Source organism: Ctenopharyngodon idella, chromosome 5, assembly GCF_019924925.1.
Source record: "Ctenopharyngodon idella isolate HZGC_01 chromosome 5, HZGC01, whole genome shotgun sequence".
NCBI lineage: Eukaryota > Metazoa > Chordata > Actinopteri > Cypriniformes > Xenocyprididae > Ctenopharyngodon > Ctenopharyngodon idella.
Window position 1 is genome coordinate 26,257,237 of NC_067224.1, and position 22,385 is coordinate 26,279,621.

The 22,385-nt window shown below is 37.9% G+C and overlaps 2 protein-coding genes and 1 long non-coding RNA gene across 3 annotated transcripts in view; 1 reads left to right on the forward strand and 2 right to left on the reverse strand.

The window, feature by feature from the left end:
- Window positions 1–22,385, reverse strand: part of LOC127512462 (uncharacterized) — a 121,481-nt gene that overhangs the window by 26,209 nt on the left and 72,887 nt on the right. The gene's annotated exons all lie outside the window — the stretch shown is intronic.
- mpdu1a (mannose-P-dolichol utilization defect 1a) lies at window positions 795–8,183 on the forward strand. Its single transcript, XM_051893366.1, is given in 9 exon segments — window positions 795–1,193; window positions 1,445–1,510; window positions 1,953–2,085; window positions 2,467–2,552; window positions 2,632–2,750; window positions 2,874–2,936; window positions 2,938–2,985; window positions 7,067–7,218; window positions 8,022–8,183. Coding segments are annotated over 8 exon segments (774 nt in total). The 5' UTR covers window positions 795–1,081; the 3' UTR covers window positions 7,214–7,218; window positions 8,022–8,183.
- On the reverse strand, window positions 16,682–19,062 carry sox19a (SRY-box transcription factor 19a). Its single transcript, XM_051893365.1, has 2 exons — window positions 18,097–19,062; window positions 16,682–17,977 (listed from the first exon to the last, which is right to left on the reverse strand). Exons 1-2 carry the CDS (start codon window positions 18,738–18,740, stop codon window positions 17,731–17,733), a joined length of 891 nt encoding a protein of 296 aa, XP_051749325.1. The 5' UTR covers window positions 18,741–19,062; the 3' UTR covers window positions 16,682–17,730.

Here is a 22,385-nt window from a genome sequence, read left to right on the forward strand (position 1 = left end):
AAGTATCATTCATATAATATTATACTAAGAATTTTACATGCATGCTATTTTATTTAAATAATATCATCAACTTAGTACCCTCATATTGAATAAAGTGATGACAGAAAAAAAATACAGAATCACAGTCAAAGAAGCCCATATTTAAAAAGAAATAAGCTCTATTTACGTTTTTCAGATACATTTTTAAAGATAAATTCAGATTGGATTATTCTACTCAGTTATTGTTTATGTCGAATAATAAAGATGCTTGAAATTCAACTGTATTAATTTTATGTTGTTTTATTTAAATAATACCAAAAAATAATGTGAAATGTATTTGGTGAAGAAAATGTATGTGCTTTGGGTTTTTTTTTTTTGATTGAGAACTCTCAGATATGAAGTGACAATTTCCCAAAGTGAGCACTTGTTAGCCGATTGGTGTATTTGAATGCGGCCGCAGAAGATTTTTGCTGAATTTGGAACGGAATACTAGCATACTGCTCTTACTATTTTTACCATATCTTTCTATGGCAGGAATAGAAAGAGCATATGCTAGTATGCGGTTCCGAATTCAGCATTTGTCTGTATGTCTGAGCCTCGAGCGCCCCCTGTACGAACACATGGCGCGGCACTGATGACAAAAACATAGAATTGCGGAAAAACATAAACTATTTTGTGAACTAAACAGGCTTTGATTATTAAATAATTTAACTGCATTAACACATTTCCAGGAAAAGGCTCTCCATTCGGGAGCTTTAAAGACAACATAAGCTAACTGCCGTACATATATACGGTCTCTAGCCCCAGAGACATGCACGCCCCTCTAAAACTTAACATCATTGGTGAGGCTTGCTTTACCCGTCAACTAGAGGCAGTTTTGGTGGATATTGCAAAATAAGACATTTGTTATGAATGGCCATTAGTTGAAAAAAAGATTTAGCATAGACGTTATAAAAGACGACAAAAAGTCACGTATTTTAGACGACTAGTTAGTTAGTCTTGTAAAAGGAAGCTTCCAATGTATTTATTTCACTGATTATTCCCCGTGGTGAAGATTTGGGTCGGGATACGATAAACGACCACTGACAGGAATACATGAACTATGGACACGTCTGACCAAGAGACGATGCCTCCGTTTAAAGATTTTCTGTTAACTTTCTTCATGCCAGAAAAATGTTATGACCACTTTTTCATTTACTTCAACTTTATGCACGGTGAGCTTTTTTCTCGTATAAACTTGTGAAATGTCAGTGAATATATCCATATATTCATTTGTCAGTGAATATATGTCCTGATTTGTGAAAACATATCCTAAACAATAGCATTTTACTGTTATCATACTACATCACACAGATGACTTGTAATGATGTTAATGTGTGCACATATGACAGATATTCAGTCTCCAGTGTGTGTTTGGCCTGTAGTCATGATATTTCTTTACTGTGTACTGTGTATTGTTCTCTAGTGCCTTGTCTGAAGATTATCCTGAGTAAGACTATGGGAATATTTATTTTGATGGGAATTGTTATTGGTAAGTAGTAGTCTATTTAATATCAGTGTATATTTCATATCCTCCAAAGCTGAAAAAATTACTTAATATTTTCTCAGCTCTATCTATTGACACTGTGTTTTATAGTATGTGTTTATCAACTTATTCCCTGGGTTATTATAGTTAAATAAAACTAAAGCCATAAAAAACTCTTCTGTCACTTGAAAAACAAATGTTAACTAAAAATAAAATAAAATACAAAAAAAAAAAAACTTTTATTTTTTAATTTAAGCTAGTTTCCTATGCAACTTTTCTCATTTTAGTTTAATGAAATCAGAAGAAAAAAAGCAATAATAAAAACTATATTGACAAAAACTATTAACAATTACAAAGTTATTAAAACTTTAACTAAAATGAAAACAGAAAATATGAAAATGAAAACTAATTCAAAATAATAATAAAATAACACTGCTTCTTTGCACAGCTCCACTCCCTCAGATCTGCAAAGTTCTTTGGTCTGGAAGTTCTAATGGACTGTGTCTTGCATCTGTTTTTCTGGAGCTGTTGGCCATCTCTACTCATGCAGCTTTCTGCTACACTCAAAACTTTCCCATTGGGTAAAACAGCTTTTGCATTAATGTCAAAAGTTTACATATACTGTAGAGAGGAATGTGCTAAGTGTCATGTTTAGACATGCAAATTGTGTGTGTGTGTGTGTGTGTGTGTGTGTTTGTGTGCATAGGTATTACAAGGAGAGGGTGACTTATGAGGACATTACCCCATGTCCCCATTTTTCAAAAGGCTTATAAATCATACAGAATGAGTTTTTTTGAGAAAGTAAAAATGTGCACAGTTTTCTGTGATGGGTAGGTTTAGGGGTAGGGGTAGTGTAGGGGGATAGAAAATATGGTTTGTACAGTATAAAAACCATTACGCCTATGGAATGTCCCCACAATTCACAAAAACAAACGTGTGTGTGTGTGTGTGTGTGTGTGCAGAGCCTGGGCGGAAAGTTTATTTGCATTGATCCAGATTGCTGTCCTGGCATTGCTCATCCAGCACTACCGAGGGAAAACCATAAAAGGTTAGAAAAAGAAGGCTAAAACCATATGGAGAGAATGTCCTTCTTCATAATGTAATGTTTGTTTGGGTTCTTCATGCAGGTATATATTTTCTTGCTCTATACTGTGGCTTTATGTTCCTCCTGGCCTCACCTTTGACCCCTGTGTCAGTGGTTTGGACACTGCATGATTGGAATGTGCTGTTGGTTATTGCTGGAAGGGTGAGACAGGACTTTGTTCAACCCCCAACCCCAAAAATCTGCATGTGTACATTTTTTTTTTTTAATAAAAACAAACAAGAACATTTTTTTTTTTTTTTTGTATTTTATGTTGTTTGTGTTCAGTTTTTCCAGGCAGGCAGTAACTTTAAATGTGGGCACACAGGACAGCTGTCTGCACTCTCTGTTTTTCCTGGACTTTCTCGGCTCTCTTGGGCGTATCTTCAGTTCCCTGCAGGTGCAAACTCACACACACGCACACGTACACGTACATGTACATGTTCAGGGCAGACATTGTACTCATGTAAGGGAGACTAGGGTTGGTTGTCAAACATGGATATTGTTTCAAGGTCTATATGTCAGTAACTGGTTTTGATTTAAATGTCCTATTACACAAATGCTTGTGAGAAAAATGTTTTCTCTAGCAGTGGCTTTATATGTTGGCTTTCAAAAACAAAGTCAAATACCTGAAACTCCTTTTAAATTATAATTTTTGTGAATTCTGTCCTACAAACTAAAATTTTAATGTCATAGTATTTTTGCTATGGCTGTTGAGTGAACAATAAAATCACACACATTAAGATAGTGGCCAACTATGTAAAGATTTCTCAGGTCAGTCAAGCTGTCACAATTTTATACAATTTTAAAATTGTAAATATTTTATATTTAGTTAATTAAAATATATTTATTTAAATAATAAAACTCTAAACATATGTGCAGTTGATTAATAATATGTATTGACTAAAACAAGCAAAAAAAATGGTTTGTTATTGTACAACCCCATTTCCAGAAAGGTTTTGTAAAATCCAAATAAAATCAAGAATCTGTGATTTGTTAATTCTCTTGAACCTTTATTTAACTGACAAAAGTACAAAGAAAAGATTTCCAATGTTTTCACTGACCAACTTAATTGTATTTTGTAAATATAAATCAATTTTGATTTTGATGGCTGCAACACACTCCAAAAACGTTGGGACAGAGGAAAAATAAAAGTGAACCGATTATAGAATATCCAAGATAAACTGTTTTGAAACAGTCCACAATAAGTAGGTGAATTGGTAATAGTTGAGGGTATCATGTTTGGGTATGAAAGGAACATATATCAAAGACTCAGGCTCAAGCACTTTGTGCCAAATTTCACGAGAGAATTGTCAAACTATAAAAAAATCACATTTCTCAATGCATGATTGCAAAGAATTTGGGTTTTTAACCATCTACCACATCTAATATTGTGAAAATATTCTGGGAATCCAGAGATCTCTTAGTCCATGTAGGGTAAGGCCGGAAACCTCTGTTAAACTGACCTTCAAGCACTTAGACGGCACTGCTTGAGAAATCATCAAGCTACTGTGTTAAATATAGCCACATGGATTCGGGAGTACTTTGGAAAACCGCTGTTAATTAATGCAGTCAGCTGCTGCATCAGGAAATACAACTCTGTTACACAAGGAGAAAGCTATAGCTATGGGGGCGTATATTGGGATTGTATAAAGACATAAACTGCCATCAAGATGACATCTTTCCTGGGAAGCAAGACAATGCCAGGCTTCGTTCTGCACGTGCTACAACAGAGTGGTTTCGTAGACACTCTACGCTGTAGAGTGGATGTGCTTGACTGACCTGCCTGCAGTCCAGCTCGGTCTCCTATCGAAAATGTTTGACCCCTCATTAAAAGGAGAATCAGACAACGACGACCACAGATTGTTGAGCGACTGTCTTGTATCAGGTGAGATTGGGCAAAAAGTACACATGCACAACTACAAGAATTAGTATCCTCCATTCCCAAACGATTAAAAAGTGTAATTAAAAGGAAAGGTGATCATGTGACACAGTGGTAAACATGCATTTGTCCCAGCTTTTTTGGAGTGTGTTGCATCCATCAAAATCAATTTTTTTTTTAGATTTACAAAATACATACATGTTGGTCAGTGAAAAGTTTGGAAATCTTTTCTATGTACTTTTGTATTCATTCTTTGTATTCATCCATGCATATGTTTAAAAAATTCATTTTGACCTTTTGTAATTTTTTATTAAAATATCTTGATCTTCGGTGAAATCACAGACTTCTCTCTGGTAACGCATGTATTCTAGACTTCTTCAGTCATTCAACTAATGGATAGAACCAAGTATTCCACCCTACTTTTTTTCAATCTTTTTTGATAGTACATTTAAATATGGACATCACAATGTGGAAGAAAAAGATCTGTCACTACTTATTTTATATTTGTCACAGTTCCCTCTGTTCCCGGACTCCATTTTCCATAATCCTTCGTGTTTCCACACCTGCACTCACTTCCTCGTCATCTCCCCATCATCACTCATCACCTGCACCTGGACTTGATCATCTGCACTCCCTTTATAATGGACTCACTCCCTTCACTCCTTGTCTGTTCTTGATGTTAGTTTGTATGTGTATTGTTTGCAAATGTGTGTTTGTTGCTTTTGTTGTCCTTCGTTCATTAAAGTACCCGTTATTGTGGAAGTCTGTGCATCGCCTCATCTATACTGCACCATACACCGTAACAGAAGAACAGACCAAACCGTTGGATTTCCACAACCTACATAATGGGTATCTTCCTTGTTCCCATGCCCTCAAAGAACCATGGACGCAAGCTCTCGGCGGAGGGCCGTCTCCGGGCTTTCAGGCAGGACAGCCGCCCGCTGGAGAAGTATGTGGAGGAATTCGCTGAGCTGTCTTACAAGGTGAGCTGGCCGGATGCCATTCTTAACTCCTGTTTTCTGGGAGGTCTGGACGAGGATACGATTCGCTATAGTGAACCTGAATGCCTCTTTTCCCTAGTCGAGACAATTAATCTGATTCTCTTTTTAAATGGTTCTGAGTTCGAAGTTGAAGAGGTTCAAAGGCTATCGTATCTACCTCGTCCGGATCTCTCAGAAACACAGGTGGCTTGGCCAGTTCACCAGCCGCCAATTCCCTCCACCTTTAATCCACAACAAGGTCCAGACGGCCGCAGAAAATGGCCGCTGCCTCACCAGAGCTTCCAGCGAAGCCTGCTTCCGAGCCTGAGACGCCCACCCCAGTACCCGTGGGGCTTTCGATTGAGTATGAGGGGATATCTTGGATTCCATCTCCAGACCCCTCACCAGCCTTCCACGAGCCCGCTCCAGGCTTCCACGAGCCCGCTGCAGCCTTCCACGAACCCGCTCTTATTCTCCTTGAGCCCGTTCCAGCCTTCCACGAGGCCGCTCCAGCTTCCCACGAGGCCGCTCCAGCTTCCCACGAGGCCGCTCCAGCTGCCCACGAGGCCGCTCCAGCTGCCAACGAGGCCGCTCCAGCGGCCCCTGAGCCAGTTCCAGCAGCCGATAAGCCAGTTCCAGCAGCCGACGAGCCAGTTCCAGCCCACGAATCCCTTCCCGCCACCAGGGATTTCCCCAAGAAAATGTTTTTTTGGGGGGGGGGGGGGGGGACTCATGGGCGGGGTTTCGGCGTTGCCATGGCCTGCTAAGGCTCCAGACCCGCCATGGCCGTCCAAGACTCCAGTCCCGCCATGGCCTGCTAAGGCTCCTGACCCGCCATGGCCGTCCACGGCCCCTGACCCTCCATGGCCGCCCACGGCCCCTGACCCGCCATGGCTGCCTGAACTCCTGGACCCACCCTGGAGACCTCCGTTCCCGTCCGCTCCTCTCCCTTCACCAGGGCGCCCTCCCCCCCTCCCCGGTTGTTCCATCTACGGCGCGAGGCTGCGCCTACCGGGAGGGGGAGGTAATGTCACAGTTCCCTCTGTTCCCGGACTCCATTTCCCATAATCCTTCGTGTTTCCACAACTGCACTCACTTCCTCGTCATCTCCCCATCATCACTCATCACCTGGACTTGATCATCTGCACTCCCTTTATAATGGACTCACTCCCTTCACTCCTTGTCTGTTCTTGATGTTAGTTTGTATGTGTATTGTTTGCATATGTGTGTTTGTTGCTTTTGTTCTTCTTCGTTCATTAAAGTACCCGTTATTGTGGAAGTCCGTGCATCGCCTCATCTATACTGCACCATACACCGTAACAATATTGCAACTCAGAAAACCTAATGACCAGTTCTACTGTAACAACTTGTGCTGTAGGTCAATGTTTAATTAACTGTCTTTTTTTTCTGGGCAATAATAGTAAAAATGTTTCATAGCTTTTTAATCCAAGACTAATATTTTCCTGTACAGAAAATAAATGTACTTATTTAAATATTCACTGTAGTAAAATGTGTGACAACTAGCTCTGGTCTTCGTATTCACATTAGTATGTTAATATTACTCACTATTATTATAATATCTCTTTTCATTTTTATAATCTCTCTCTCTCTTTCTGAAGGACACAGGCCTTTCTCTCTCAAGTCAGATGCATGCACTGGCCTGTTGTGGCAGTGGGGTGATGCTAGCACAGATCCTGATGTACTGGAATAAATGCATGACAAACCGTGAGAAAGAAGGGCAAGTGCAGAAAGACAAGGCTGAATAAAAGAGGTAAAATTATCTCTGCTTGTATGCATAATGTATCCTGTGTCTCCTATAGTACAGTGTGTTTAAGAGTGCTAATTCGTTGTCCCCCAAAATCATTGTGAAATCTCATTTCTATCTCCATTAAACCTCTTGTCATGTAGCAGTATCATATGCATGTCAAAACCTGCTAGTGAATAGTGAAGTCAAGTTGATTTTTTTGTTACCAAAGAGATCACATCTATTTATTGAGTTGTGAGGCAAAGGAAAGAGGGATTCAGCTGTTCGGACTATTGACATATGATTTTGAACCCCTTTCTGTTGGTAATCAAATGAATTGTATGTGTTTAGTAATGGCTTTATTATACAAATCATCTTCATATCAGTAGTGTTATCAAATCTAAATTGGGTTAATTCAGCAAAAGCTGAATATTTTTCTGACGTGAACAGTACTAATCAAACTATATTGATTTGCTTGGGTAAATTCTGCACTAATTCAGTTAATTGTCAATGCTGGGAACAGATGTGATAAATTTGTAAAATCAATCCGTTGGGTCATCTGATCCATCTCTGTATAAAAGTGACCAACCAATAACAAGCAAAAAAGCCAAACTTTGAATGCTTTTGAAGCCAAAATTTGAATGCTTAATTCTCAAGTCAGCCTCCGTGTGGCAGTAGTAACGAACTCAAGTGAGCTTGTGAAGATTGCAAAAAGGCACCACTAGGTGGCAGAAGAGTAGTTTTTACTCTTTTTATTGCGTATTATTGAGTTTCTACTTTTCATGCATTCTCTAGTATTGTAAATATATGTTGTTTCTTATTTTTTTCAGATATATTCTGACTTGGATTTATGTCTCAGAATGTGCTTTTGCACTCCTGGAAAAAGAGGTTGTGAATCATCCAAAGTCTCATGAAATGTTTGTATTTTCAGTCTTAAGATGTAATTTTCAGACATCTTTTTCTGTAATAAATATGTTTCTAATATTGTTAAAGCTCCTCTAACATGTTGTTGTTTCCTTTTACATAATCATTTTTTTTCTCATATTGGGTGAAAGTATCTTGGGGATTAGTAGTGAAGTCAACAAGTAGTTTAAAGGTATTGAAATGACAGACAGCATGTCCCCCGGTGTTGCTTAGGCGCTGTGTGTTGACGCTGTGGTGTGGTTTGTTTGTTGGGTCTGGTTGTGTAGTCTTGGCTCTGTCTGCTTTGTGGGAGGTCTTCTCTGCGGGGCTGTGTGTGTTTCCGGAGCAATGAAAACTCGCTGAAACATGAGTCATAAAGCGTCTGTGCATGCGTGTGGTTCGCTCCTTATCTACCTGTCTGACAGACCTCAATCTACCATCATAATGATCTAATCTGTGTCTGTGTGGAAACACCACACCGTGCGTGTGTTTGATTGCCCTGCCCATGTGGGTCTGAAAGAATCATGTGTGTTTGTGTGTGAGGACTTGAAAGAGTTAAAAGCATAGTGATTTACTTATGTATTCCATCCTTACAATTTTTACAGATTTTGATTGTGTATCTGTATTATCGGATCACTTTGATGTGTGTTGTTTGGTTGTGTCTGATAAGCAGCCCGTTGATGCAATTCTTTCATATATCTTAAGAATGTGCTCTTAGTGTTCGGTGAGTTTTTCTATCTGTGTGGGCCGCACTCGAGTGGCTGATGGCTGATGATAAAGATCCGACTGTAGATAGTAATTCACGGTGCTCTGAAATTTGGACAAACATGAACGATTAAAAATTCTGAATGAGTGCAGATGAAGTAAACCTCATTTAGATAGGGGTGTTTCTTCGATTTCAGGAACATTTATGTATTTTCCTCAATTTCATGAACTTTTATGTGCCAGGGATGTTTATATATATATATATATATATATATATATATATATATATATATATAATTACAATGTACAGATTTCAATTCATTTTCTTTCTGAAGTCTTTCTTTTCACATTAAAACTGTCTGGAACTTTGGTAACACTTTATTTTACAGTGCCGTAGTTACACATTACTACATGTACTTACTATAATAATAACAGTAAATTATGCATAATTACAAGTAACTAACCCTAATCCAAACCCTGACCCTAAATGTAACTCTATAGTAAGTACACGTAGTTAATTAATAGTACTCAGTACTTATTTGAGTAATTACAATGTAACTACGGCACTGTAAAATAAAGTGTAACTGGAACTTTTGCCATGCCTTTTAACATTTCTTTTTTGCAACACTGAAATGCTTTTCATGAATACATTTTTATTGTTTTACCTTTGTCCCAGGCCCAGACTTTCAATCTTGAAATAAAAAAATCATAATCATAAAATTATTAATTATTATATTTAAATCTACACACACACACATGCAAAAAGCAAAATACATCAATTTCAAAAATTACTATAATTTATATAACATTTTTACACCAATTGGTTGCCTCTCAGATGTGGTGTCAGATTTCCATAATGACCAACAATTTTACCCCTATAAAGTTTTTTCAGAAGTTATTATACATGTTTACCAAAGAAGACAAAAATATGAAAGAAAAGCTTGATAAAAATCAAATAAGAGACATGATGTGCAGATTATTATGTAATTTTGACATTTTGCAAAATGTGTGAAAAGAATAAATTAATTGAGTGTATTTGGGTGCTAGTAAAATACTAGCTATGAAATTAGACTTAGCAAGATAAAGGAGTGAGCCATTTTAATCCAACAATTCTTTTAAAAACAATTTAAAAAATTTCCATCACCTGTTATTTTCATTATGGCAGATGAGGCTGTGGTTGAAATGTTTATGAATTTCAGGAAAAATTCCCCTGTGATGTATGTATAAACACTGTTGGACATTGTTAGTAGACAATTCTAATGAACTATTGAGAATGTAAAAAGTGTTTAAAAGTTTAGTGTCTAGGTCCACATGGCCAAAAGTGCTCCAAGTTGATGCAGTCTTTTGAGTAAAGTGGAAAAACACTTCTTCAGAATCAGCATTGCTATGTGTCTGTCTTTCTCTCTCTTTGTCTTTCTCTCTGTCTCTCTTCATCCTCCATGCAAGAGCAGCTGCAGTGGATCAATACTCCAATCTGAGTGTTGTAATCCCTTTGCAGTTCAGTTCAGCATGTCAAAACACTCCTTCTTTCCAGTTTTTCCTGTGAGCTGACAAAGAAGTTGGCAAATAATGTGCTTACCAAAAATAGTACCCTGACCGAAAAAATGAAATGACATTGTTTACATGCTCACACAAAATATGTGTGTGAGAGCAAGATGAAGAAAGAGATAGAAAACGAAAGGTGTAGAAAGGTCATCTGTCACCCATCATACCTGCTACGGTTCTTGAATTTTTGTCCGTCTGGCCAGGCTGGATTCACAGAGAATTAGTGATAGGGTTAGTTAGAGTTAGAGTTAGAGTAGAGTATACTTTATTATCCTTTTCAGGAAATTTGTCTTGGACTCAAAGCTGCAGTGGTACACAACACATGACAAAACAATAATAAAAAAAAAATAAGATAAGATATGATAATGTGTTTCCTGCTTAAGATATTGTGTTTCCTACCTAAAGATAGGAATGTGTTTCCTACGTAAAGTTGGGTAGAACTCAGTAATAGAGTTGAAATACAGTTTATCAAGCAGCTTCTTGAAACTTCAGCAAACTCGTTCATCCATGCTTTATTAAACTCTCTCTAGCAAACAAAAACACTTTATCACCTGCCAGTATAACCTTTCATATTGTTTAATGGTATTTCTTCTTTGCAGTTTTTAAATTCAGTTATGGTCGACTAATCGTTAGTCGATGAGAAGAGGCTTAGTCTACCAAAATCTGTATTAGTTGGTTAGTCGCAGAAAAAAAACCTCAATTCAAACATTCACCTATCATTCATCATTCATCGACCTCAAATATGATTTATCACTTGAAACATGTAAGTAGCAACTTTACAAGTCCACTCGCTCTAACGTTAACCTAGATAAATGTGTGCTATGTACGCTCAAGAACCTTGAACCTATTATTTGACGCATATCCAAGTGTTTGTGTGGAGAGCGCACATTCTGCATGACATGTAGGCGCCGGTGCGATCACTTGCATTTAACTTAAAATACTCCGTCATTTTTGGTCATACAGAGAAGAATAATCCAACATTCAAAACTGTAAATGATTTGTTTTTATTTCTGTAAACTCACAATAATAACAAAACGTTGTGCTTTTGTAAAAATAATGAAAACACAGAACTTTCTGCCGTCTCGAGTGAACTTGAGCTCATCACAAAAATGAACTGAAACTCAGCAAATACTTGGCTCACTGACATGAGAAATATATCTATGGAAAACTTGAAATGTCTACTTTTAAATGAACCCATTCAAATCTAAAACATTCTCAGATTATGTAATCCGTATGAAACTTATAGGTGTGTCCACTACTGCGGAGATGATGAGTCAGCATCATCGACTTCATCTCTGCTGCCGAAAACACAGAAGACACTAGTTTATCAATAGATTATTAAGGATCCTTCTGTTTTTTTCATGCCACATTCATAATCATTACATTTGCCGGTGCGCTGTGGCAAGCTTTATGCGTGCGCTTGAGCGCTGAATATGCTATGTATTATAGGCGATTAAAGGCTCATTGTTATAATGATTTATATGGTTTATTATCTAAACACGTGGTTAGTCGACTAATCGCTTTAATGAATGACTACTAGTCGACTAGAAAAATCTTTAGTCGAGGGCAGCCATAGAAATTGTATAAGTAGGGATGTCGATAAGATAATTATCTTCATTTTAAGGCCCATTCACATCAAGAATGATAACAATAACAATATATTAGCTTTCACATCAGCAGATGATATCGTTCTGTTTATTCTAAGCACAGGCTGCAGGTTTGTCGTCTGCCACTTTAAATGCCCAAGTTCTTACAGCAGGATGGATTCTGATTGGCTGTCAATGATTTTATCATTCATCAGGTGGAAAAAATTGTTCTGAAAGTGGTTCGAACGACATCATTGTTTTGTGCCGTTATCGCTATCTGCCGTTATAGATATGGTTTATATTTATAACAATTTTAAAACGATATCGTTATCGTTATAAGCAGAGGAAATGAGCATACACAGTTAAATATACAATATGAACAAATACAATTCAAAAAATATCCAACAATATCTGATATTGTACCAATATATCAGGCATCTCAAATGATGATATCTGAAGAAAGTCACTTCCTATTTAAGTCAAAATCAAGTCAAATTTACAGGATAGAAAAAACAATGTGTCATGTGTGGTATATTTAGTTTGTATTGATCTATTTTTAAGATTTTTGCAGTTATATAAATGTCAATATATGGAAAAAGGTGAGCTGATAATAGATCAGGACTTGCGTCTAATTATAACTGAGATGATTATTGATGCTCAAGAGCAAAGTTTAAATAATTTACATGTTTCTGGTGACTCACTAACATAGTGCTGTATGACGTTAGTTAAGACATGTGTGACGATATTCTGCTCATTCGTTTTTTCGTCAGTCATCAGTTCGTTTTTCTTGCGCAATCCTTCTGTGGCAAATGTTTGTTATATCACTCTCCCACGAACAAGCACCACACCTTCAATCTCACTTCTGCACAGACAAACCTGCACTACTTCTCTCTTACTTTTTTTTTTTTTTTGTTTGAGCATGTAAGTCAACCATAATAATGTTCTAGGTGGCATTGCCTAAGTATGCAGTTGGTCCTGCTTTCTGTTGTAGCTCTGAACTGGAGCATAGCAACTGTCTCGTCGAGCCACAAAACACGCATATACAGCCAAACTTTAGACTCTCACTGGTTAAATACTTTTACTTGTAACTTTATCATGCTTTTACATATTTACAGTATATCACTTAGTAGAGTAAACTTAGTATTCTGCCAAAAGCAAAACACATTTTGTGAAAATTGAGATATAGTTGAAAAGTCTCTTAGACAATGATCTGTCCTATGACAGACAGATTTGACTCAACATTGCTCAGATTCAGAATAAATGTTAAAACTGATAAAATCAACCAAAAAACAAACAAACAAAAAAAAAAACAACAACTTTGAAGCCAGTTTTCTTTTACTGTGTTTATTTTTTTGTGTGTGTATGTCTGCAGAATGTTTGTATTCATGGTTCATCAGAAATTAAAGAGTTATACACAGGTGGTCAATGTTTGGAATAATTAAGATAATTAAGATTGCTCACCATAGCTGAATTTATTTGATACAGTAAAACAGTAATATTGTGAAATATTATTACATTTTAAAATGGTTCTTATTGTTATCAGTGTTGAAAACATTGCTGCTCAACATTTTTGTGGAAATCAGGATTTTTTTTTGATAAATAGAAAGTACAAAAGAACAGCAATAATTTGAAATAGAAATATTTTATAACATTATAAATGTCTTTACTGTCACTGTCTTTACTGTCACAATTTAATACATCTTTGTTGAATAGAAGTATTCATTTTATTTTTTAAAATGGTACCAGCAAGTTTTAAATGATAGTGTATCATAGTTTCCACAAAAATATTAAGCAGCTCAACTGTTTTCAACATTGATAATAATAAGAAATGTTTCTTGAGCACCAAATCAGCATATTAGAATGATTTCTGAAGGATCGTGTGACACTGAACTATAGAGTAGTGGCTATTAAAATGTTTTAAATATATATTCAAAATATATGCCTTGGGGAGCTTTCAAAAACATTTAAAAACTGAATTATTCCAAATTATGCCTGCCCGTGTATATGTGTTTAAACCATGATTAAATTAAGAGTATCAGTTTGTGAACTTTATTGCGTAAATTAATAGTTTAATGTGAAGACCAAAAAAAAATGTGTGTATGAAAAGTTTCTCAAATTGTTTGAGTCCATGGGCATTTAACTGTTCAACTGGAATTGTGAAATCTATTCCTTCCCCTTCCCCTCTCTCTCTTTCTCTCTGGTGGGTGTGGGGTTGAGTTTTGGGGTTAGTTTGGGGGATTGCTGTTGCTTTGGGAACAACCTGTGGAAGCCTCTGTTTGTTGCTAGGAGATTTTATGCTTTCAACAAGAAAATCTGGCTCCCCCCTTCAAATGAACCCCCACACATGCACACACACACACACACACACACACACACACAAGCACACACACAGACGCACACACACACACAATGCTCACTCAGTTTTGGAGTTTGCCAACTGATTAATTCTGAAAATAAGATGTTAATATCAAAACAAATCTTAAACGATTGGATGATATTCTTCATGGCTTCACGTATCTCCCACCCTTTCCATATACTGACATGCTAGTACAGGATCTTTACAGTATAGAACCTATAATAGGCTATATTAAATTAACAAAATATGCTCATATGAAATAAAAGTGAGTTTAACCATCAAGTAAAAAGTAGGCTATTAAAAATACTTTCATTGCACCATTAGTGAATGTAGCCTACATCTTAATCATTCATTTTAAAAATGTTTTCAAACATATTTTTCAAGATTAAAAAAAAAGTTTTTTGTACAAATATCATAAATTTCCAAGGTGTTTTCTTATAGTTACTTCATTTTACCTGAACAGAACATACACTTTATTGAAAAGGTCGAAATATCTTGTATTAAATACTTAATGACTTTTATGAACAGGTTAAAAGGGAAGGTCTGTTTTGTTTTCCTTGTCACATGACAACAGAATGGCTTCCTGAATGTTGCTGACCTTGATTTGGCAAATTTGCAGACAAAGGTTTTTCAAATGTTAGTAATATTTTAAAGCAAAATTATATCACTGGAATCATAATTACTATCAATGCAGGGTTTATATATATATATATATATATATATATATATATTATATATCCGGACAGTTACACCACCTATACATTTTTACAGAAAAAAATCTATATGACTTGTAATTGACATGTTCATGATAGATAGCCTATTCAATTCATTTGGTATGCATTGCATTTTTATTGTATTTTTGAATAGCTTAAATTGTACAATTTGACCAAAAAAAAAAGTCATCGGCACCAAAATGTTTTTCAAATGATATCCGGCTTTTTAAAAAATATTTGAAACAGTTTTATTGACTTTATGGACGTCTTCCTTCTCTGTACAGCTTCCTGCAATAGCATTTATGGGTCCGGCGGACTATATTTGTCGTCATATGCGTGAGCGTGAGTGTTTTTAACTCCCATCCCCCTTTCAAAACTCTTCCTTGGCATCTCCCCCCATTCCTCCCCTCCCCTCCACCCCCGATTAGCCGGTCCTGACTGCACCATTACCATGAGAATAGCGGGGAGCAGCGAGCGGGTTAAGCTCGGGACTGCTGAGAGAGGGGAGACGAGGCACTCAATGCAACGCTAATTTTCTGCCCGGTAGGAGAGCGAGAGAAAGGAGAACAAAGGCGAGCATAAGAGGCGCTGAGAACCGCGCGCTTTTACTGCGCGCACCTGCGTGCTCAAAAGCGCAGGACAATGAGACTCCGAAACGGCCAATTACGGGCCGGACAGCCACTCGCTTTCTCTCCTGGAAAAAGCGGGCAAAGTATGAAAAAAAAAAAACGAGAGAAAGGGAGGGATATTCTTCCGACCTCTGTGTTTTGATCCTCCTAACTTTTATCAGTTTTAATCGATGTCCACTTTCTTCTCGGGGTTAGGTGACGGAGGTCAGATGTCCCCTCAGCACTCGCCAAAACTAAGACCCCGTCCCTCCCAAATCAGTGTCCTCTGCACCCATTGTTCCCTTTTCTTGCTTAATTTGGTGCGTTTTAGCTAATTATAATATTAGTCATATCGACTTAAATGCGTTAATGTCGGGACCATAATGCCGCTATCGTATTAACGATGAATTAAACGAGTCTGGTCGCTTTTAAATGCCTTATAAAGTAGATACATATGCAGCCTAGTAAAATAGATCCATATGAGTTTTGATTAATCATTGGAAAAAGCTCGTTTCGGTAATTTCGCAATAAAGGCTGATGTGTTTGGGCTGGGCTGTCTTGCACTTATCACATTATCGTGTAATGCGTGAAAGTGTATAGGTTGTGGCGCCATAGTAAAGCAACACCTGTCATGTTATCATTAAACAAACGTGAGGCTTACTTTCCAGCATTTAGTACTACTTATGAACGTCACAATCGTGTGTTTGAATTGAATTTGTAAAATGTGTGGAAGTGGAAAAGAACAGATGTAATGCTAAGTAGGCTACCATGTTGTAGCTTCAGCCCTGGACTTTTCTGGGGCCTGTTGCAAACAAATCTGTTTAGAAAATTCTTAGTAATAATTTTGAGGGCAGTTATTTCTGAAGGTTTTTATATCTCAAGGATGTTTGTTGCAACAGACTGCAGGGTTTTTAAAATTCAATCAAAATTATTGTTCATATGTTGTTTGTTAAAGCCTGCTGAAATGAGTGGCATGAGATTATTGTACAATTCAGTGCACATTGTAAACTGAAAATTAAGACAAATAGTCCAGTTTTTATATTTAAATATAATGAGAACAAAGAAAGACAAGTGTACAAAAATAATAAAATACTTTATTAAATTTTTTTGTTGTTTTTCTGTCAAGGTTGTCAAGTCACATACAAGATTATTAAACCCTTACTATAAGGGCTTAAAAGTAAAAAAAGAAAAAAAGAAACATTTCAAAACAATACATTCTTAGTCAAACAGTCTTTTAACAAGCTCATAAAGTTTTCTTTTTTAATGAACATTATTCAAAACGTTTTGACTCCCTTTTATACACACAACACTTCTATTCACAAGTTCTATTTCTCAAATGAGTTGAGAATTAATTGTTCTTTTTTTAATAGAAAATACGGTCAAATCCCTCTAAGCAGGATCTCTATGTCATTTTCACTTTTTAATGCAACAAAAATCTGTTGAAGCTCAGGGCATAAATGTATCTACACTAACAAAAATGTCTAAACTGTTGTGCATTTCATATTTTTGCATTATCTAAACAATGAAGAGCAGCACAATGTTACAAAGTCTTATGGTATGAAAGCTTAAAAGTAAAACTTGGGAGATTCATTTTGAGGTGTTTAGATCATCAGGACAAGCAGCGACTGAGGGAATGTGTGCTCCGTTCCCTTCTTTCCCTATTTAGCAATTACAGCCATGCCTTTGAAGTCAGTAGTCAGTGACATATTAAACTAGCTGTTTTACTATGCAAATAATAAGCAGTAATCATCCAGTCAGCTGGCTGATTAAAAACGGCCAGTCGATTACAAAAAAAAACCCCCAAAACAAAACAAATGTGCCGTGTTACTACTATAAGCAATTCCAACAACAGTGCACCAGGCCTCAATGACATAATCATCGAACGCTATGCAGAAAACAGACATGGACCTTAAGAAAACGTAATAAAAAGGGGCGACACACATTCCACACAATATTCTGAGGCACTTCAACAAGGCCAGAAGTCCAGCTGCCTTGGGATATCCAGTTCGACCATGTGTTCACACACCCTCATCCTTTTTTACATATCAAGTTAATGTTCACGCATCTACAACTGACACTGGTGGCCCTCCAGACCTGAAACAGGAACGTAATGAGTTTCCTGATCAGATGTGAGTGAGAGGTGCTGTACCGGTGAGGTAATGCTGTTGGATATTGGAATATCCTCTCTGTGCTCCACTGTCTGTGGTGTCTCCGCCAGGGATATACATGCTAATCATGTCCCTCAGGTCTCCTTGTAAAGGACCCCGCTGATGGCTGTGGGCTCCGGTGGGAGAGTGAGACACCTGGTCTGGTTTCACCATGGACATGACCGGGCTGGGCTGCTGTGGAGTGCTGCTGTAGGACATGGGGCTGGAGAGAAATAAAAGAAAAAAAAAGTGTTAAAGACTAGGCTATACTAATCTTTTTTTTAGTGAGCATGTTATTTTAGTGCACACGAAAAACATTTGTAGGAATAATTATAAACTTACGTGTAGGAGTTGGCACCATTCATGTAAGTCTGTGCGGTGGCCATGGCGGATGGATACTGCAGGGCGGACAGATCATAGCGGTGCAGCTGCTGACTGTAACCCAGAGCATCCGTCTGCATGCCAGCATAGCCACCTGTGTGACCCCAGCCGTAGCTGTCCATCCGCGGGCTTCCACCTGACCCTTGAGCCGCGGCTGCCGCCAGTAAGTTGCCGGCTGATAGGGGATACTTAGCAGCCGGGTTGTCCTTCTTCAGCACGGGTTTTGTCTTACGACGGGGTTTGTATTTATAATCTGGGTATTCCTTCATGTGCAGTGCGCGAAGCCGCTTGGCCTCGTCGATAAACGGCCGTTTCTCCGCGTCCGTCAGCAGCTTCCACTCGGCACCCAAGCGCTTGCTGATCTCAGAGTTGTGCATTTTCGGGTTCTCCTGTGCCATTTTGCGCCTCTGACCCCGAGACCAGACCATAAAAGCGTTCATGGGCCTCTTAACTTTGTCCATAGGATCGCTACTCTGTTGTTGGTTGTTGACAGCCGGTTTGGCGGTTCCGTGAGTCACTCCACCGTTCAGCTGGGTCATTCCCTGCGCGCTCTGGTGCGTCGGTGGCACGGCGGACTTCATGTCGTGTTCCAGCATGCTGTACATGACTGACCACAGAGTTTAGTGGTGATACGTAAGTATCACCGTAAACTGCTAAACGACTTAAAATCAAATCCACTGACTTTCAGTGTCCGCGAAGCTAAACGTTCACGCGCCTATTTCATGGACAAGTAGCCTAAGTCCAAAAGACGAGAGCGAACTGACTGTAACTATAGCCACAAGTGTTTGTAAACGGCTAAAGACGATCAACAAGTTCTGAAGTGAGGTTAGTTTGTCTTAAAAGTGAAACAGGTCCGAGCTAAACTCACTGTGCGTCCTGCCTGCGACTCTTTCAGTGCTTGAGTGATAATAGAATTTCATCACTGTCCGCCTCCAGCTGCTTTCTTTCTCTCCACATTAGCATCACTAAAGAAGGGGTGCGGTGAATGTAGAGAGGCCAAGAGCAGGAGGAGGATTCGGTTTTGGGGAGAAGAGTTTCTGTCTTCACCTGCAACTTATTAAACTAATTTTACAACATATCACTTTGTGGCCATCTTACTGTAGTTATTTCTCCACAAAATCATTAGACATCAAGTGCATGTAGTACATTAGTATAAGTTGTACGTATGCAAATACGCAGTTAAATGTAGCCTACTACTTATTTATCCACAGTTGCAAGGCATTTCACTTTACAAATAGCTCATATCTTTCTTCAGTGTCTTGTTTTTCATCTCTGGCCAAAAAAACATCATCTATTGTACTTGGACACTTGTTACTTGTTGAAAAGGCAACTTTTGGAGAGTCATTTTTATTTGGGTCATTGCACAAAATGGCTGCCTTTTCTGTTTTTAATAGGAGATTTTTAAAGAAAATGTCTTTTAAATATGTTATATATGTTTAAATATGTTGTATATGTTGCATTGTGCAATATCAGGCTAAATTTATTAATTTCAATATATATTATATAGATTATATAAAAGTAAATAAAAAAGTATGGGATTGACAGTTTTATAATTTTAACAATTACCTTGTGTTCAAGGTCACAACACTACAGTGTGCTTATTCACTTTTTTCTTTCCCCACAAATATCCAGTTTTCATTAATCAGTTGTTTACTGTAAAATCATAGTAACATTGTCTTACTCAAGATTATCCCCTACTGACAAACCCCACAAAATAACAAAAAGTGCAGACATTTGCTTGTCTTTGAAGAGTTCCCATTCTTTAAGAATATTGTCATGACAAAGTTTTCTATTTGTTGAATCATTTTAATAAGGGGAGTTATGATGGTAACAGGGTTGATGCATAACGCAAGGACACAATAGTAAATGTACTACATGTACTTACTATAGGGTTAGAGTTAGGATTAGGTTTGGTTTAGGGTTAGTTGCATGTAATTATGCATAATTTATATTTATTACTGTAACTACATGTAAGATGTGTAACAAGGACACAGTAAAATAGTGTTACCGAAAATCCTTAGTGATAATATTTACAATTATGCCTATTATAATTATAGAGATTTCTTTAAAAGTTTGTTGTAATTGGGCACTGCTTTTGTTGGTGTATAAAATTGTATTCATGACTTAAAATAAAACCAGTTGATTTAAATGTTAACACAAAGTACATTTTCCGGTTTCTCAGTAATAAAGGTTCTTTATTGCAAAGGTTCATTTATTCCATGAAGAACATTTAACATCCATTGAACCTTTCCAAAAAAAAAAAAAAAAAAGGTTCTTTATAGAGTCAAAGGGTTCTTTAGATTATTAAAATGTTCTTCACACTAAGAAAAGTTAAAGTAAGTTTTTATGGGGAACCAAAAATAGTTTTTCTAAGCTGGCATCACTTTTGATACCTATACTGAAACAACTTAAAATAAATAGCACTTTTTAAAATTTTTATTGTTGAGAAACTTTCTTTTAACCATCTTCCATGATGCTGTTGAACTCGGATGTCTTCTACCCCAGTGAGTCGTCTTCTCTAATGACCGCAGGTGTGAGTAGTTACTCCTTATCACCCAGCCATCCATACACATTAGTTTCTATAGGCATCACTTCACACTTCTATTGTGAGCCCTGCATCCCCAAACACTACGACTACGACTGACCATCAGTAAGAAGTGTGACAATGAACTCCCCCCCTCTGAGTTTAGCTTGTACTAACACATCATCTGAATGGTTCCTATAAGGCCTACCAAAAAGCTGTTATAAAAATGACTTCATTAGGGTCATTTTAACAACTTACAAACGTTACTAGTTTACTTTTAAAGCAATAGTCGGAATTGTATTTTCATCAGTGAACAAACTCATCCGAACCTCAGCGTTCCAAAAACAGGATAAGGAGGAGTTTCTGTAGCCCATTTCTTCTCTCTTTTGTTCTAGTTTCTCCTGTTTAATCATTGACAACACATGTAATGGGGACCGAAAGTGATTCTGCTAATGGAGCCTGAACAGAAAATATAAGTTTGAGTAATTCATTTGTTAGATTTGTTCTGTTTATGTCAGTAAGTGCCACTGTAGAAACAATTTTAAAAGAATGTGATGGTGCAAGGCAAACTAGTAGGGCATAAAACATGTTGATGTCAACCAGCAGTAGCCATGCATTGTTTCAGTGTTAGACAGTGGGTTGTAAAACTAGAATCTCCTATTGGATTAGTATGTTTGCTCTAGCTTTGTGACGTTTTGAATGACTAATACCTATGGCCCATTTTAACATGACGAAATTCCATAGAAGAGCAACAGGTGCTATTACCTCAAACCAAAGCAGAAATGTAAATAAATCCCATGTGCGACACGTGAGCTGCCATTTTCTACTGGCTCAGGGCCTGACGCTGCAAAACCCCACTGTACGGCGTCAATATTGACTCGAGCCATTGTCGCAGGTCATTGTCACACACTTATTATACAATTAACCTTACTTTATGTGGAGGCTGAATATGGAGTGTGCCGGAGCTATTGTGCATGAGTCATTCTCATGTATGGGATCAGTCTCATTATAAGCAAGAGCAGGAGAATAAAGAGAGGAAACACATTGATGTCTCCTGGTGTTGTGTCGACAATCAAATCAAAATTTAAGTGGGGGCCTCGCGAGAAAGCCGGAGAGTCCAGAGAAAGCCTGAAAGAAGCCAAACATCATACATGCGAGAGACGCAGAGATCCAGAATGACAGATTGGATGGTCTGAGATAAAAGAGAGAGGAAAAAATGAAGTAGGGAGGTAGGGGGGGTTCGAGAGAAAAGAAAGAGCGATGGACAGAGGGGAGGAGGACGGTGTGGAAGAAAAGCAAGAGAGACAGCAAGGGGGGAAAAAAGGGGGTCGAGAAGAAAGAAGAAAGTAAGAGGGAGAGAGAGCAGAGGAGCAGGGGGGGTTGGTTAGTCGCTGGAGAAAGTTCTTAAGCTTTTTCAATGACAAGCAGATTGAAAGCCCCTCTATTCAGCCGCTCTCCGGCTTCTGTTCTCATGTAAATGGAGTCTGCGGCCTTCCCTCCATCCATCACACTGCCCAGTAGTCCAGCCAGGCCTTTACGAGCCTCCCACTTGCAAAATCACCATGCCCCACAAACACTATGGCCACGGAAGGGGGGTTGGGGAGGCAGAGAGGCCACCTACGCTGTGCGAGAAACTGCAATACGGCCGTTGGGGATGGTAAGGTGCCACCGAATAGCGATACGATGGGGATGAAGGTGATGAAGAGGAGAGAGATTTATTTAAAAG

What these genes read in the sequence shown, in the direction of transcription:
- sox19a (XM_051893365.1), bottom strand. Translation starts at nt 18,740, where the DNA reads ATGTACAGCATGCTGGAACACGACATGAAGTCCGCCGTGCCACCGACG. An exon ending in AATGGTGCCAACTCCTACAC is followed by an intron (nt 17,978 to 18,096) that starts GTAAGTTTATAA and finishes ATTTCTCTCCAG; the next exon opens with CCCCATGTCCTACAGCAGCA.